The 17,415-nt window shown below is 45.8% G+C and overlaps 1 protein-coding gene and 1 non-coding gene across 9 annotated transcripts in view; both read left to right on the top strand.

The window, feature by feature from the left end:
* The window catches only part of Slc35d4 (solute carrier family 35 member D4), a 139,853-nt gene that overhangs the window by 24,802 nt on the left and 97,636 nt on the right, over positions 1-17,415 (top strand). For 7 of the 8 annotated variants that reach the window (XM_085833712.1, XM_085833708.1, XM_021150584.3 and 4 more), the window contains 2 exons: positions 8,183-8,260; positions 16,313-16,338. In XM_085833712.1, coding sequence (XP_085689838.1) covers positions 8,183-8,260; positions 16,313-16,338 — 104 coding nt within the window. The remainder of the gene's footprint in view (positions 1-8,182; positions 8,261-16,312; positions 16,339-17,415) is intronic. The other variant, XM_085833709.1, reaches the window with a different exon arrangement.
* On the top strand, positions 5,172-5,309 carry LOC115029920 (small nucleolar RNA SNORA17). Its single transcript, XR_003835492.1, has one exon. It is a non-coding gene; the product is annotated as a small nucleolar RNA SNORA17 (small nucleolar RNA).

Genomic DNA, 17,415 nt, shown 5'->3' with positions numbered 1-17,415 from the left:
GCATTTTTACTAAATCCTGAAGATTTCCTTATGTACAGTATATTTTAATCATATTTACTCATCCTATAACTCCTAGAGCCTATCCCACAGCCCCTCCCAGCTTATTTTGTTATTTGTTTGTTTTTGTTTTTTTAATTCCACACCCACAGACTGGAGAGATGGCCCTGTGCACTCTGGCCAGTCGTCTCTGAGTTAACCTCCATCCACGGAGTGAAGAGGCTTGTCTGATGAGCCTGAGGGCGGCTGTGATGTGGGGCAGAGAGAGTTAGAGGACACTTTGATGTTTTCTTATCAAGATGGATTGGAACCTAAGTATTGTTTTGTTTTTCAGATATGGGCTCTGAGGCGGTATAGTACACACACACACACCCCACACACACACACCCACACACACCCACGCACACACCCACACCCGCACACGCACACACACATACCCGCAAGATTGTCATTATCTTCTCGTTCTATCTATACATGGCTCCCAAAATCTTAAATTTGTTTAATAAACCTTTTTTTAAGGTTATGGAAATATGTTTGTCTTGTTGGTCTTTGCTTTTCTGTTTTGCTTTTCTGTATTTTTCTGGATTCTGTATACATGTGTGTGTTTTTATCTTTCTTGGTTTCATTATTTTTTGAAAGAGGGAGAAAGTGGAGTTGGGGTGTTAGGGAGATGGGGGAGGATCTGTGAGGAGTTGGGGTGGGGAAACATCAAAATACATGAAAAACATTTCAGTTATAAAAAGGCTTATTAAAATTAGACCAGGGAAAAAGCTTCCTTGACATTGGTTTGCCAACTTCTTAGAAATGACACCAAAGGCACAGGACACAAAGGAAAAAAGCAAATACTAATCGCACTTAATTAAAATGAAATACTTGGTAGTGCCAGGTGTGGTGGTGCGCTTCTTTAATCCCAACACTCGGGAGGCAGAGGCAGGCAGAGCTCTGTGAGTTCAAGGCCAGCCTGGTCTACAGAGCGAGTTCCAGGACAGTCAAGGCTACACTGAGAAACCTTGTCTTGAAAAACCATACTAAATAAATAAATAAATAAATAAATAAATAAGTTGCATCAAAGGATATAATCAACAAAGTAAAAAGACATTTGTAGAATGAGAGAAAAGATTCACAAATCATGTATTTAAGACCAGAGTCATATGCAGACTAATGGGAGAACTACTAACAACCATTATTGAGAGCCCAAGCCACTTGACTTAAAAATGGGCAAGCCGGGCGTGGTGGCGCACGCCTTTAATCCCAGCACTCGGGAGGCAGAGGCAGGCGGATTTCTGAGTTCGAGGCCAGCCTGGTCTACAAAGTGAGTTCCAGGACAGCCAGGGCTATACAGAGAAACCCTGTCTCGAAAAAACCAAAAATGGGCAAAGGGGCACACCTTTGATCCAGCACTCCAGAGACAGAGCAGGTAGATCTCAGAGTTTTAGGACAGCCTGGCCTACATACACAGTGAGTTCTAGGTTAGTAGGGCTGTTTAAATAGACACTTCTCTCTAAGGAGAATACATCTAAAGAGACAGCCTCCCAACCTAACCAGTCATTAGGAAAATGTAAATTGGGCTGGAGCAATGGCTCAGTGGTTAAGAACACTCGCTGCTCCTACAGAGGACCCTGGGGCAGTTCCCAGCACTTAAGTGGTGCTTCACAGACTTCTGTACTTCCAGTTCCAGGGAATCCACTGCCCTCTTCTGGCCTCTGTAGGCACCAGGTATGCACCTGGTACATGGATATATATGCAAAGAAAACATCCATAGAGATTAGGTAAATTTTTTAAAAATGCAGATATGAACTTCAGGTGACACTATTTCATTCCCATAGGATGGCTTTTACCTGCCCAAGTGGTGGTAAGGACTTGGTGAAATCTGGATGCTTGTGTAGTCCTGTCAGAAACCTAGAATAGTATGGCTGCTGTGGAAAGCAGTGTGGTGGTCCATAAACAATACACCTGTAGTTCCAATATCCATGAGGCCGGGGCAGGAGGATTGCCAAAAATTCAGAGCCATTCTGGGCTATACAGTGAATTAGATGCTAACCTGGACTGCAGTGTAAGGTGCAGTCTTAAAAACAAGTATCCCCCAGTTGCTTTCTGCAGAGAGGGCCTGAGTGCAATTATTCTATATAATACATGAAGGACATGTCTGCATATTTGAAACTCACCCAAAGAAAAGTGGGATTGCCATTCTTCTATAGAAGTGAAGAGGCTAACCCGGGAAGCCAGTGGACGACACGGCAGAGGAAGGTGTCTGCAGACACACCTGAGAACCTCAGCTCAGTCTATAGATTGACCAACGGCCATGTCTGTGGTCAGGAATAGGGTTTCTTTTCCTTTTTTTTTTCCTCCATTTTTTTCTTTTTTAACTTTTTAAATGATTTTTTTTTGTGAATTTCACAGTATGCTCCCCAATTTCGTATCATACACACCAATCCCACTCATTTTCCCATCCCTCCATATTCACCCTCCGTTCTTGCAACCTCTCCCCCAAGGAAAACAAAAAGTAAAAATGAAATTTTACATATATGAAAACCACAAAACAAAAAGCCCATCTTGCCATGCAAGCTCCAGTGTGTCACACCCTTTTGCCCAAAGAGCTTTTCTTACAGATGTTCATGGCAGTGAGTTCAAGGCTTTTGGCTTCTGCTGCACTGTCAATACTGGGTCCTTACTAGGGACCCCTCTTGGATTTCCTGCTGCTGCCTTGTGTCATGGAGATCCTGTAGCTCTGGATCTGTAGGCCCCCACCCCAACCCCCGCCATGTGCTTCAGCAGTTCATAGATGGGGTAGATGTTGGTTGGGGTGGGTCTGGGCCTGGGTGGAAGTTTAGTTGGTCAGCCCAGCATCTCTCTTGCACCCATGTCACCAGGGCCAGGTTTCTCACTTTGCCCAAGCAAGAGGTGGAGGTTGCTTTCCTGACCTCTGCAGCTAATGAGGGGCAGGGCCGACTTGCTAGTTCTCTGAGCCACCTTACTCACCTACCGCAGGTGGTTGTGGGGAGTGGTGGGTTGGGGAACATCTCTCCCATGCCTGTCCACTGCATAGAGACAGCAGATGGGCCGGTTTCCAGTCTTCTTTAGGGAAAGACAAATGTCTGGGCTGTTCATCTGTAAGTGCTCACAGCTGGGGCTGGGGCTCAGCAGTAGAAATCCTTGCTTAGTGTGTATGTATGCCTTTAATTCAACCCTTGGCAATTAAAGCAGTAACTCAGAAAAAGTGGTTTATGCCTGGCAGTGGTGGCACATGTCTTTAATTCTTTGGTAGACAAAGGCAGATGAATCTCTGAGCTCCAGGTCAGCCAGGGCTACATGGAGAAACCGTGTCTTGAAAAACCACACACACAACATACACACACACACACACACACACACACACACACACACACACGGTTTCAAGTGGTTAAGAAGCAAGTTAAAAAACAGAAAGAGAATTTGTCTCAGTTTTCCCATCTGTATAATGGGGATATTGGAGGTATCTGTCCCAGAATTCTTATGAAGCTTAAGTGTGTAGCAGTGATTGTCTGCTGTATTCAGCTACTATTATTATTGTCATCATGCATCATAATTTTTGTCTAATTTAACAAAAGTAGCTCCTGCTAAATTTAACACTAAGAGTAATAAAGGGGAGTGTTTTGATCTGAATGTGAGATGTCCCCTATAGACTCATAAATACTTTTGGTTGACAACTAGTGACACTGTATTTGAAAGCTGTAGAACCTATAGGAGGCCAATCTTTGCTAGAAAAAGTAGGTCACTGGGGATGGTCCTTAGAGATTTAGTAAGGTGGTCCCATCTTTCTGACTGTTTGGTCTGAATGAGAATGGCCCTCGTGGGCTCAGTGTTTGAATTAGGCCCCAGTTCATGGGACTGTTTGACAAGGTCTAGGTAGGAGCCCTGTTGGCCTTGTTGGAGTAAGTGGGCTTCAGGCTTCAAAAGCCCATGTTGGTCCAGTTAGCTCTTTCTGCTCATGATTGTTGCCTCAAGAGGTGAGCTCATAGCTGCTGCTCCTGCCTACCTCCTGCACTGTTCCCTGCTGTGATGTCCTGACCCTACCCTTCTGAGACTGTAAGCAGGCTCTGCAGAAACTCATTCTTTATAAGTGGTGTCAAGAGAGCAGTCCTTAGACACTGACTGACTCTTGCCACTCTTCCCTCCTTGTCACGATGGCTGCTGTCCCCTCAGACCCAAGCTAAGCAAACCCTTCCTCTCAAGCTGATTTTTGTCAGGATTTGGTCACAGAAATAGGAAAAATAACAAGTACAGAAGGTTTACTCAAGGAATTGAGTCGCCAGCACAGCTCTTGAATCCGTGCCGCACCGTGGAGAGTAAGGCATTTGCAGTCTGAAGCTGAGGAAGGATCATCAAAGCAGCACACTGTCTTAATATTGGTAGCTCTTCCCCAGGTGGATACAGTCTAAGTGGTCAGTTCTAAACTAGTTCTCTAACGTTTGTTAGCTTTTCAGTAGGAAAAATGGCTTGAGAAATTCAGGTTTAAATTTTAAAGAATGAATGATACCCCTCTTTAAAATAGCATAGATTTTATTAGAGTTCACTCATTTTAAATCTTAGTACTTTTTTTTTTTTTTTTTTTTTTTTTTCTGAGACAGGGTTTCTCTGAAGAGCCCTGGCTGTCCTGGAACTCACTCTGTAGACCAGGCTGGCCTCGAACTCAGAAATCCACCTGCCTCTGCCTCCCGAGTGCTGGGATTAAAAGCATGCGCCACCACTGCCCAGCAATCTTAGTACTTTTATTGCTGCCAGGATTTGCTTTTTTTTTTTTTTTTTTTTTTTAAATCACAGATCTCACTCTGTAGCCCAGCTTGCCTGGCACTTACTCTAGCTCAGGCTGGCCTTGAATTAGTGGTGATCCTCCTGCCTTAGCTTCCTGCATGCTAGAACCACAAGGATAAGCCATACAGCTGGCTGTAGAACTTGGACAGCTGTAGCCTTGTTGAACCTGTATAGCTGCAGGCTCACTGGGGTCCTGTGTGATATGAATGTCACGGTGTGCAACTTGCCTGGAAGCTCCGTGTCTCCCCTATCTGTGAGACTCATAGCTACTCTGCTTATAGTTTTAGGAGGAGGTCCAAGAAAAGATGCAAAGTAGACAGTTTGACAGTTCTGAACCATTGTTTTTTCATTAATCTAAAAAGCCATTTAAATGTTCTTAGCTTCCTGCCTCTAAGAGGCATTTCAAGTATGGCTACCATGTCACGTGCGCATCAGTAGGTGGCAGAGAGGAGAGAGAGGCTATGTCTACACTCAGTGTTCTGACCTGTGAATAAGCCTGAGATGACCACCAGTTTGGTGCCGGGGGAAGCCTGGATGGATTCCCAGGGTGGAGAACAAGTTGGAGTCAACAAGAAACCTACCTGTGACGGTGGGCCCCAGGCAGGGTGAGCCTGAGGCAGACAACTCCTGCAAGGGGCCACTGGAGTGGGCCACCTGACATGACCACCATCCAGTCTGGCACTGTGCAGGCCTGGGAGGGACAGGAGGCAGAACATGCCTGAGATGACCCCTGCCTGGAGCCATAATGCACAAGCGGGGCATAGCACTCCTGAGACCACTCCTGAGATAACCCCAGACACTCAGAGACCCTGGGTGCCTCTAAGAGGAGCAAGTAAGTGATAGAGAAATGGAAGAGAAAGAGAAACCAAGGATGTGGGCACAATAAAGAGAGGCAGGACTGGAGACCCAAGGGTAGTTAGGATCAGCCTGATGTGAGTAGCCGGAAGGACCATGGTAGGGTCCTGGCCTGTGTTCCTGCTGGGGCCATGTCAGGGTCCATGGCCCTGCAGCAGCAGGGGTCTGTTACCACCAAAGGCCAGGTGGAGTTTCCTGGTCTGGGCTGCTGCCCAGGGACAGTTGATCTCTGAGGGCTGTGCAGAATTGGCCCCACCCCTCACCTGGGCACCATGAAAGAGCTGATCCTCAGGGTATGGGAACTGAAGAGCTGCCCCTGCCCCCAGCCAGCTTCAGGACTCAGGAGAGTAGGCACCCATACGTTGTGGAATTTGTAGGTGAGCCAGCACCAACGATATGAACCTGGGAGACCTTGCCCTACCATTCATCTCCCATGCTGTGATGTGGAAGAAGAAGAGATACCCTCCTACCCTCTTGTCCCTGACCACCTGTGGTAGGCAAGAGACCTGGCCTTGTGGTCATGAGAACAAAGAGTTGGCCTGGACCCTAACCTGCAGCAGCACTTGGGAGAGCAGGCTCTGCACCTTACCTGGGAAGCACAGTAGAGCTGACCCTGGATGTGGGGGTTGCAGGTAAGCTGGCCCCAAGAGCATGAGTGTGGGAGAGCCAGCCCTGCCTCTTGTCTGCTCTGCAATGATAGGCAAGGGAGAGATTCCCTCCCTTCCCTTTGGCCCCGAGGGCAGGAGAGATGGCCCTGCCTCTTGTCTGCTGGGTGGTGGAATGGATGAGGGAGATATGCCCTCCTCCCCTCCCTCATCCCTTTCCATGTACTGTAATAAGTGGAGTAGCTGGCCCCAATGTCATGAGAGTAGAACTGTCCCTGTCTCTAACCTGCTGTAACACTCTGGAGAGCAGGCCCTGCACCTCACTTGAGCAGGGTAGAGCTGGCCCTGGATGGTTGCAAGTGAGCCAGCCCAGAGAGCAGGAGAGCTGTTGGAAGCCAACCAGCAGCTAACATGAACTGGGTTTCACCTGGGAGGCAAGCCAGGGCTGAAAAGAGAGGGGAACTAGTAGGTCGAGAGAAAAAAATGGAGCTAAGTCAAGTTTCCTGATCAAAGCTCAAATGTTTAATAAAAGTCTGTGCTTATAAAGGGGGAAACCCATCCCCTGCCATGCCAAGTTTCTTGATGTCATGATGCCAAGTTGTTAGCACAGCCTTTTAGCAGTAAGCCGCCAAATTCACAGGTTGCAGTTAACTCTGGAAAATCTCAGAGGACCGGTCCAGCCTCTCGGCAGGTGGTAGGCAGTGTCACATCAAAGGAAACTAGCTGAGTTGTAGGAGCTGCACCACAGGTGGCCCTGCCTTAGTGGAGTAAGGTCTGAACCAGCCTGCTTTAGGCTGGAGGAGGTTACAGAGAGCCATTGGGCTGACCAGCTCAGATCCAGAGATTTGAATTGGCTCCACATCTTCCCCATCAGTGGACTGCTGGAGTGCATGAAGGGGCCAGTCCTATAGATCCAGAACTACAAGATCTCATTGACACAGAGCCACAACAGGCTATCTGAGAGGAGTCCCAGTGAGGTTCCAGCTTTGAGAGAGTAGCAGAAGCCAGAGACCTTGCACAAGAGCAATGATTCATTGTGATGAACATTTGTAAGCCAAGAAGTGTGGACAAAAGAATATATGTACTGTGACATGCTCCAGCTTCCACAACAAGTTTTTTTCTATTTGGGGAAGGTAGCAAGGGTGGAGGATGGGTACGAAGGGAAGGGGGATGAGTGGATTGGGGTGTAAGATGTGAAATTCACAAAGAACCAATAAAAAGTTTTAAAATTGTTCTTAGCCTGATCAGCTTCATACCAGCCTGTCACACTTCCTTCCATTTGCCAAGTGGTGAGAGTCACCCACATCCCCTGTGTTTTCATTCAGTAAGCATTAAGCACTCAGCCGTCATTTCAACCATAGGCTCGCTCTTCCCTGGCTGGGTTAGCTGTGTGTTGTAGGCAAGGGAGAGATATGCGCCACCTAAGCTCCTGTTTGCTGAGGACACGCTGTCTACCATGTTTCCACCGTGCTCACGGGATCAGCCTGATGTGGTATAGTGCATGATACACATGGAGTGCTTATGACTGTGGATGAAAAAACCCTGCAGGAGAGGAACCTTGACATACACTCCGCCAATACTAATACTTCAAGGCTAGAGAGACAACTCAGTGGTTAAGAACACTCGTTGCTTTTGCAGAACACAGGTTCGGTTCTGAGCACCCACACAGTGGCTTCTACCATCTGTAACTCCAGTTCCAGTGACTCCCATGCCTTCTTATGTCCTCCATGGGCACTGTATGCAGAGAAAGAACTCATACGTAAATGTTGGAGGGAAAATGAACACCTCAGCAAAATGCAAGGCTAGATGAGTGTTTGCAGGAGACTGTGTATGCTGAATGCTTCCACACATCTTATTTTTAAACAAAAGGCAAGAACCATGGAGCTGTGAGATGGGAGGAGTATGTTCATACTTGTTATTCTGTTTGCTTTCAGGCTGTTCCTGTGTTTTTCATTTTGCATAATGTAGCTGAAGTTCTCACCTGTGGGTACCAGAAGTGTGTCTGGAAAGAGGTAAGGGATCAAGCAAATACTAGTTTCACGGACTCTGCTTTAAATGTCATAGACCTGCTTTTTACTCAATGGCCTGTCCTAGTCAGCATCACTATTGTTGTGATGACCAAGAGAAACTGGAGGAGGGAAGGACTAATTTCATTCATGTTCCATATAAGAGTTCATTTCAAAAGCAGTGAAGGCAGCAACTCAAGCAGGGCAGGAACTCAACCCGGAGGCAGAAACTGATGCAGAGGCCTTGGAGGGGTGCAGATTACTGGCTTGCTCCCTAGGGCTTGCTCAGTTTGCTTTCTTAAAGAAAGATCAAGGATCATCAGCCCAGGGGTGGCCCTACCCACAATGGGCTGGGCACTCCCCCATCAATCACTAATTAAGAAAATGCCCTGTAGGCTTGCCTGCATCCTGATCTTATGGAGGCATTTTCTCAATTGAGGCTCCCTCCTATCAGATGTAGGTGATGTGCCTGCAGGAAGCACTGATGCACCGCTCAGGGGTGGGAGAAAAAAAATGCAGCCGAAGATGGGGACCCTAGCTGGGATGAGAAAGGCCACAGACTGAGGCTGAACAGTCAGTTCCCAAGCTCCTGGGTATCCAGTCATCCTTGGAAACCGCATGGAGTTGGAATGAAGGGGGCCCAAGTGCCTGTGATGAGGCTGGGGTGGGGTGGGGTGGAGGGGTGGAGAACTCCTGCTTAGCTCAGGGAATAAACATCCAGGAGCACAGAGGGCCCTTCTGCAGGAAACTTAGGCGGTGACTTTGTAGGGTGAAGGCTTTCCTCACTTCTTGAGGCAGTGGCTTTAGGGTGAAGGCTTTTCCCACTTCATGAGAGAGGCAGTTCTTGCTAGTCCATACTGTTTATTCGTTGTTCATTGTGGGAAATGGGTGCATACCACTTCCTCACGGTGGACCAGAGATTAAATACTTTTTGCAGAAAGGAATGTCCAGGAATAGATGCTTATTAGCCTTGGGGCCTCTAGATACCTTATTAGCATGGAGAACTCTATTCTGTGCTATGTGACTATAGGTCACATTCTATGTGGGGAGTATGGTCACGTGTTCCAGGCCAGGAATCTGGTCAGGAAGAGGTGAAACACCTACCGTCCTCAGGTATGAGGTGCTGGGGTTTTGAACCCACCTCAAGCTTACCAAGTTTCCTGGCATGGTCCACTGCCCCACAGGACAATGACTCAAATGTAGTCAAGACTCTCTGACAGTGGTCACTGATTCAGGGAACACAGCTTGCTTGGTGATGGGAAATGTAGCTGGACCCCAGGCCGGGGAAGAACCAGGCCCTCAGGAGACAAAGAGGACTTTGCTGTGGGAAAGCATGCTCACTTGTAGGTAGTCTCAGCGCCACAAGGAGACACACAGCTGAGCTCCATCCAGAACATGAGCCTTTGCCCACTCTGCACAGGCTGGCTTTCCTTTCCCGTCCTAGCCCTAGGAGATACTCATGGGTCTTTGAATGAGTGAGTGGGGCTACAGTTAGGGACTCCTTTGTTGGAGCATCTTCCCAGGCAGAATGCAGAAGATGAGCAAGCTCTAATGAAAAGGCATGCACAGGAGAAGCGAGACACAGGTAGGAGAATGGAGAAAAGAGTAAAGGAACAATCCCACCGAGCCTTTAAATCCAGGTATCACAAGACACTGCTGCTGTCTTGTGAGCCACCAGGTGGGTGCTGGGAATTGAACTCAGGACCTCTGGAAGAGCAGCCAGTGCTCTTAACCGCTGAGCCATCTCTCCAGCCCCTACCCAGGCTCTTATGAGAGAGCACATGAAAGTTACATTCTGCTCCCATACACCTTGGACACTGAAGTCCCATTTTACATCCCCAGGCCAATCAAGTTAGAAAGTGACTAACCAATCCTTTACTGTTGGTTTAACTTTGCAGTCTGAGGACTGCCCCTGCAGCCCAGGAGAGGTATTTTGACTACTTTGTTAGGGTGAGCTTAGCTTTGATGTTACAATATTATCTTTGAACTACGGGCTGCATAGTTTAAGGCCCTAGCTGCTCTTCTGGTTTTTTGTGTTTTGTTTTTGAGACTCAGGATCTTACTATGTGGCTAAGGGTTACAGGTGTGTTCCGCTGTATACAGTTCATCTGGAAGTGGGGGTCACACCCAAGGCTGCATGCTTGCACTATCCAAGCACTTTACCTCTGAGTCCTAAATATCCTCCCTTCTCCCATTTTCCCCTTCCCCCCATCTGTGTGGTGTGTCTCTCTGTGTGTGTTGTGTGACTGTGGGCCTCTCTGTGTGTCTGTGTGTATCTATGTGTGTGTGTCTGTGTGTGTCTGTGTGTATCTGTGTGACTATGTGTGTCTGTGTGTGACCAGGCGCAAGAACGACTATGTGCATGTCAGAGGAAAACTTTGTAGGCTGGGTTCTCCTTTCACATTTCCATGATTGTGTTCAGTCCTGGGGATTGAACTCAGGTTGCAAGAGCTGTGTGCTAAGAAAATGCCTTTACCTGCTGAGCCATCACCTGCCTCCTGGTTCATTTTGTAACCAAACAATGTTAGCTTTGAAAAGTTTTAAGCTTCCTCTTTGAGGAGCTGCTTTTTCTCTCGGTTACCCCAAATTTTGCAAACTGAGGAATCCTAGCATTTTGAGCTTTTCTCCAGGGGGTCAGAGGGGACACCTCTGACATGGCACTGCACACATCATCATGCGATTGCCTTGTCTCATCAGTTCTAACCTCGTCTCTATCAGTGCCAGCACCCAATTAGCCATCTAGAATTAGAGGCTCTTATAATCAGATACAATTGTGTGATTTTTCTTTCTTAGAATAAGTACATAAGGTAGATTTTATGCGCTACCCTTTTGTGTTGCTGAGACAGGGGTTCACTATATAGCACAGGCTGGTAGCAAATACTACTGCCTTAGCCTGTTGAATGCTAGAATTATAGAATTACGAAAGGGAATTACCAGTCCCTTCTCTTTTTTTGGATCTTCTTATGTTTGGGCATCGTTTTATTTTTTCCTAGCTGGCTTCTTTTGACTCCCACTGCCCCAAAGCAGGGGCACTGGGTAAGCCTCTATGTAGCCCCTGCATAAGCCCCAGGGCTTTTGGTTACCCACTTTCTTCTCTGAGGTTCAGGTTCAGCTGCTCAGCTCTTGAGGGGCTGTCTCATACCACCCACCCTTTAGCAATCAAGTGAGTGAAAATTTTAGTCATAAAAAGAGAAACGCTTCTCTGGCTGGGAATAGCTCAGCCAGCAGCAGCCTCACACGGCTTATATGTGGATGTATGGACGGAAATGGCTTCTTTATTTAACAAGCCTCAGACACCCCAACACCCCTCCTGCTGTTGCTGCTTCCACGCTGGGGGAGCATGTGGAGACCTCATGCTCAAGTGTAGGTGGGATTTTTGTTCGTTTGTTTTTTCCTCCTAGCACTGGCATTACAGTATATTCTGGGTTTCTGTTTGTTTGTTTGTATTGAGTTGCTTTTTTGTTTGTTTGTTTGTTTGTTTATTTGTTTTGAGTCAGGGTCTCACTTTGTAGCCCTGGCGTCTCTTTATATAGATCAAGGCTAGGCTTGGACTCACAAAGATCTTCCTGAGTCTGTCTCCTGAGTGCCTAGCCTTCAACTCTTGATCCTTGTGCTTCTGCCTCCAAAGTGCTGGAACTCGATATGGGGCACTAACAGTGCCCCAGCTGCCTGCCAGGCCTTCATGACAGCCTCACCAGCCTTTAGCTGCTGCTTTCTCTACCAAGATGAGGTTTCCTTTCTCTTGAGAAAAGGCCTTACTCTGTAGCCCAGGCTAGCCTGGAACCTGAAATCCTGCTGCTTCTACCTACATGGCTGTGCCACCTCCATGGGGTATATTCTTAATGTCACTTACATCTCAGAGTTATAGCTGAGAGCTAGAAAGGATGTATATTCATGAAGAGCACAGTTGCTCCCTTCCTCACACACTGTCTGTCAGATGTTTCTGTGAGGGCCCGTGAGGTGGCCCATTGTCTCCACACTGTACAACCAAGCTTGATTCCTAGACCCCACATGCTAGAATAGGAGAACTGGCTGCCATAAGTTGTCCTTGGGACTGCACATGCACACCCCCACACCATTAATAAATGTAAATCCAAGTTATAATAAGGTTTGGCTTTGCCATTATGTATACATTTTAATGGAATAAATTCTAAAGAGTGAAATTGACCCCTTCATAGTACCATTGCCAGATTATGAGAATTCTCTTGATAATAGAGTCTGTAGTTCATTTTTCACTACGTGCTTCTCCCTCCAAAGCATGACAGAGCATGTTCTCTCTCTGTCTAACCCTCTCCCTTACACACTCAGAGTTTTGACTATAAACTAATTGTTGCATATATCTGCCTTTGCTCTGGGAAGTGACCATGCTACCAGCCCACTCCCAGCTTCCCTTGACTCTCAGATAAAAGACAGACACACAGTTGTTCAATTTCAAATCACTTTTGTGATACAATTGCTGGGCACTACTATGTCCAGCCTGGAAAAGCATGCCCATAATAATAGTTTTAGCTCTCCTCCTCCCACCTCCCTAAACTTCTGTGGCTCAATCCCATCTAGTCCCAGATCCTCCTGAGATCTCACATGGCTGCTGGATTCTTCTCCTTCCAAAGCATGGCAAAACTTCCTACTCCTTCCTTGTGTCTCCCCTCCTGCCTCTAGGGACCCGGATGTCCTGCCTGTACCTTCTGCATAGCAATTGGCCGACGGCTTTCTTTACTGAAAGATTAAGAACCAATTGAGGAACAAGGACTTTAGCATCAGAACCACCCTCTACAACTAATGGTGTCTTGTGGGTTTTTTTTTTTTTAATGTATATTAATGTAATGTATGTATATTTGTCAGGCCTACAGTTGAGATGTGGAGCTGTTGTCACGTGACATGGCTGTCACAGAGCTCAGAGTTGAGTAGAGAAGAACTGGCATTAACCTGTGGGCTTTGATGCCCATAGGGTCATCTGTGGCTGGAACTGGATGTGGGAGGACCAGTCACCACAAGAAAGCCTTCCAGGGGAATAGATTTGAGTTGAACTATATGGAATATGTGAGGTTTTCCAGCTGGCAAGGGAAAAATGGAAACTTCAGGTAGGAAGAGGATGCAGCAGTTGAAGGCTGGTGACTTAAGGTCAGAGAGGCCGTCACTGGAAGACTGGCAAGCAGGCTGTGGCATTAACCTCTTCCCTGATTTCCTTCATGGCTTGGGTATCTATATAGGATAATATATGGTTGTTGACCCATAAGGACTGTAGATACTGTCCTTAGGGTGGCACCCACAAAGGCTAGGCAATACTTGCAGTAAATTAGATAGTCGAGAGTGAATTTTGCCCTCATTATAATTTCTGTTACTGTGACCTTTTCTTTCTCACTGTGTAGTCCAGGCTAGCCTTGAACTTGTAGTCCTGTCTCTGCCTCCCAAGGGCTTAGATTACAGGTGTCTGTTACTACACTTAGCCGTTTCACACCCCCAGACCCTGAGCTGCCATGGGCACTGCTTACTATTGGATGAAGGCCCTGCAGTTGTTGTCAGAGTCCTGGGTGACTGGGCTGTGTGATGAGCTTGGCTCATGTGCTAGCTCTCTGTCTCAGCCTCTCTAGTCAGAAAGGGCTGGCCATAGAAAAATAGATCTGGGTATGGTAGCTCATACTGTAATCCCAGTTCTCAGGAGGATGAGGCAGGAAGAATTATTTTGAATCCAAAGCCAGCTTGAGCTACTTGAGACAGTTTTGTCTCAAGGAAAAAAAAAAAAAAAAAACTGGCTGTGGTAGTGCACTCCTGAATCCCAGGAGTGGAAGGTAGAGTGAGTTCAAGGCCAGCCTGGGTGACGTGAGACCCTGTATTAAACAAGACAAAATGCATTATTTCTAAAATGAAATATAACTAATTTAATCTAAAAAGAACCTGCCATCTGAGAGGCTAAACTCTAGTGGACCAGTGAGATCACTGTTCTGTCATAAGCCTGCAGTAGTTTCTGAGTAGACATGTTTTCATGGCAAAGGTAGACTGCCTTGCAACCTCTGCCCTCTGAGCTTGCTCTTAACAAGGCTTGTGAGGTTCCATTGTGTTTAGATTCTAATACAGCTTGAAAAACAACACATTATTTTTACCATAACAGGGTCAAAAATACAGGAGCTCAGGCATTCTTCCCACTAGAGGGCAGCACAGGAATGTTTGCCATAGCTTTGTATTCAAATAACATCTGCTTATTAATAGAATAAAGACTTGGATATTTACCAACAAGTGAAAACGTAAGGTATCCTGGAGAGCAAGCAGACCATGTATTTCTTTTGTCAGCTCTTTTATTGATTGATTGATTGATTGATTGATTGATTGATCGATCTCAGACTGCCCTGAAACTGTCTGGCTGTCTAGTCTGGAACTCACTCTGTAGCGTGAATTTATGATCCTCCTGCCTTGGACTCTGCAGTGCTGGCATGCCAGGTGTGCTTCACTGTCCATGGCCTTAGTCTTTTGCTTCTTCAAAACATGCTTATATGTCACACTGTCTGAATAGGCATCAAAAATTGTAGTTTGTCTCAGATAGTAAAATGATTCTGAAATATCCAGAATCAGTATGTCATTCTTCCTGACTGACTTGGCTGCACCCTCATTTTTCTGTGCCAAGGGTTAATTTAACTTGATCAGATTAAAAAGATGTGGTCAGGGAAGAATCCAGGTTACACTTTCTTCATTTCCAGTGCCAGGTTTTCTGTTCCCCTAATCTGCTATTTTCCCCCTCCCCAACTCAACGTTCGTTATTCTCATTTCTGTTTCCTTTCACACACCACAAAGTGTGTAACTGTGTTAACAGTCAGAGCTGGATGAATGAAAGGGATATTTATAGAGACACCAGTGTGGCTCTGCATAATGATGGATGCCTCAGTTACAGATACAGGCTGAGGCAGAAGGATCACTTGAGTTAGGTGTTGATGAATAATCTAGAAAACATAGCAAGACTAACACCCTCTCAAAAATCATTAGATAGGAGGTAGGAGCTATGGCTTAGAGGTTAAGACCACTCACTGCCTTTGCAAAGGACCTGGGTTCAGTCCCCAGCATCCACATTGAGTGTCTTATAACCTTGTAACTCCATTTCTGGAGTGCCCTCTTCTGGCCTCTGTGGGCATCTGCACACATGTGGTGTATGTAAAGTCATACAGACACAAATACATGTAAATAATATATAATATTATTTTATAATTACATATTACATAATATATTTTAAATAAATCACTAAATAAATTAATGCACAGAGGCTAGAATTTGACCTATAGGTTAGTTTCTTTTCCTGTAGAGATCATATTGATTGCTCTGTGTGTCCTTGGATTTGTGATTTGAAGATTTGAAGATAAGATTTGAAGATTTGCCCTGATGTGCTGTTGTTCATAAGCTCACACTGTACAAGTGGTCAAAGCGCTCTGGCAGAGGACTCAGCTTTGGCCTAAGTCATTTGTTTGGTTCAAGCAGGAGAAGCTGCAGGAAACACTGAATGTCAGCAGGCTCTCTTTAAAATTAATAAATAAAAGATGTAATTATGTGTATATTTTATATATGTGGATTTTTTTTTAAGATTTATTTATTTATTATATGTAAGTACACTGTAGCTGTCTTCAGACACTCCAGAAGAGGGCGCCAGATCTCGTTACGGATGGTTGTTAGCCACCATGTGGTTGCTGGGATTTGAACTCTGGACCTTTGGAAGAGCAGTCGGGTGCTCTTACCCACTGAGCCATCTCACCAGCCCCACCATATATGTGGATTTTTTGTCTGCCTATATGCACATCAGAAGAGGGCACCAGATCCCTTGGGACTACAATTATAGATAATTATGTGCCACCATGTGGGTGTTGGGAATTGAACTCAGGACCTTAGGAAGAACAGCCATAACTCCTAAACTCAAGCGATTCTCTTTGCTGAACCATCCCTCTATTCCCTGGAAGTGAGCTCTTAAGACCCCCAAAACATTTGTAATTTACTTGCTTTTTAATCTAAATGTTTCTGTTCAAGGTAATTAAAGAGTTTGGAAAGAGTAATTAATTATTATGTCTCTTCACTTTCATACAGAAAACATCACTCACCAAGATCTGTAGGTAAGTTAAAACAGCTCGAAGATAAAAGATTTAACCTGATTTTTAACTCAGCTGAAAAAAAACTGCTGAAGGAGGGATTTATTATCATTTACTATCATCAGTTATACATTTGTGCTTTGTTTTTCATTTCTTAAATTGTTCTCTTCTTTTTGCAATATTTTCTTCTGAGGGGAAAAACTAACCACAATGAATACACAAAACTTCACTAATTGTGCAGCGGTGATGATGGAGAACCAAATTAAAACCATGCAACAATTTAAAGTCTAAAAAATAAAAACAGGGAGGGAGACACTGGGGAGGGGGAGATGGCTAGTTAATCGTACTTACCACATGGGCATGATGCCCTTGTTCAATCTCTAGCTCACACTTTAAAAGCCCAGCGTGGTGGCTGATGTTTGTAATTCCAGTGTGAGATGTAATGGGGAGACATGGTTTTGAGACTCTGTCTCAGAACACAAAATGGATCATTCCTGTGGCGTGACCTCCAGCTTTCACATGTTCAGCCCCACACATGTGTACCTCCCCATGTATATGAACATGTGTATGTGTACCATGTATATTTAAAGTGATATTTGCATTATTAGGTGTCTTAGGGTTTCATTGTTGTAATAGAGCACCATGACCAAAAAGCAAGTTAAGAAGGAAAGGGTTTATTCAGCTTACACTTCCACATCACAGCTCATCATCAAAGGAAGGCAGGGCAGCAACCTGAAGCAGGGGTGAAACCTCAAGCAGAGGTAGGAACTGGTGCAGAGGCCATGGAGAGGTGCTGCTTACTGGCTTGCACATCGGCTTGCTTAGCCTGGTTTCTTATAGAACACAGTACCACCAGACCATGGATGGCACCACCCACAGTGGGCTGGGCCCTCCCCTGTCATTCACTGATTAAGAAATGCCTTACAGCTGGATCTTTTTTTTTTTTTTTTTTTTTTTTTTTTTGGTTTTTTGAGACAGGGTTTCTCTGTATAGTCCTGGCGGTCCTGGAACTCACTTTGTAGACCAGGCTGGCCTCGAACTCAGAAATCTGCCTGCCTCTACCTCCCAAGTGCTGGGATTAAAGGCGTGCACCACCACGCC

The sequence above is a fragment of the Mus caroli genome, unplaced genomic scaffold, assembly GCF_978045245.1.
Source record: "Mus caroli unplaced genomic scaffold, Mus_caroli_1 scaffold_19, whole genome shotgun sequence".
In the NCBI taxonomy this organism is placed as follows: Eukaryota; Metazoa; Chordata; class Mammalia; order Rodentia; family Muridae; genus Mus; species Mus caroli.
This window is presented reverse-complemented; position numbering and strand designations above follow the sequence as displayed.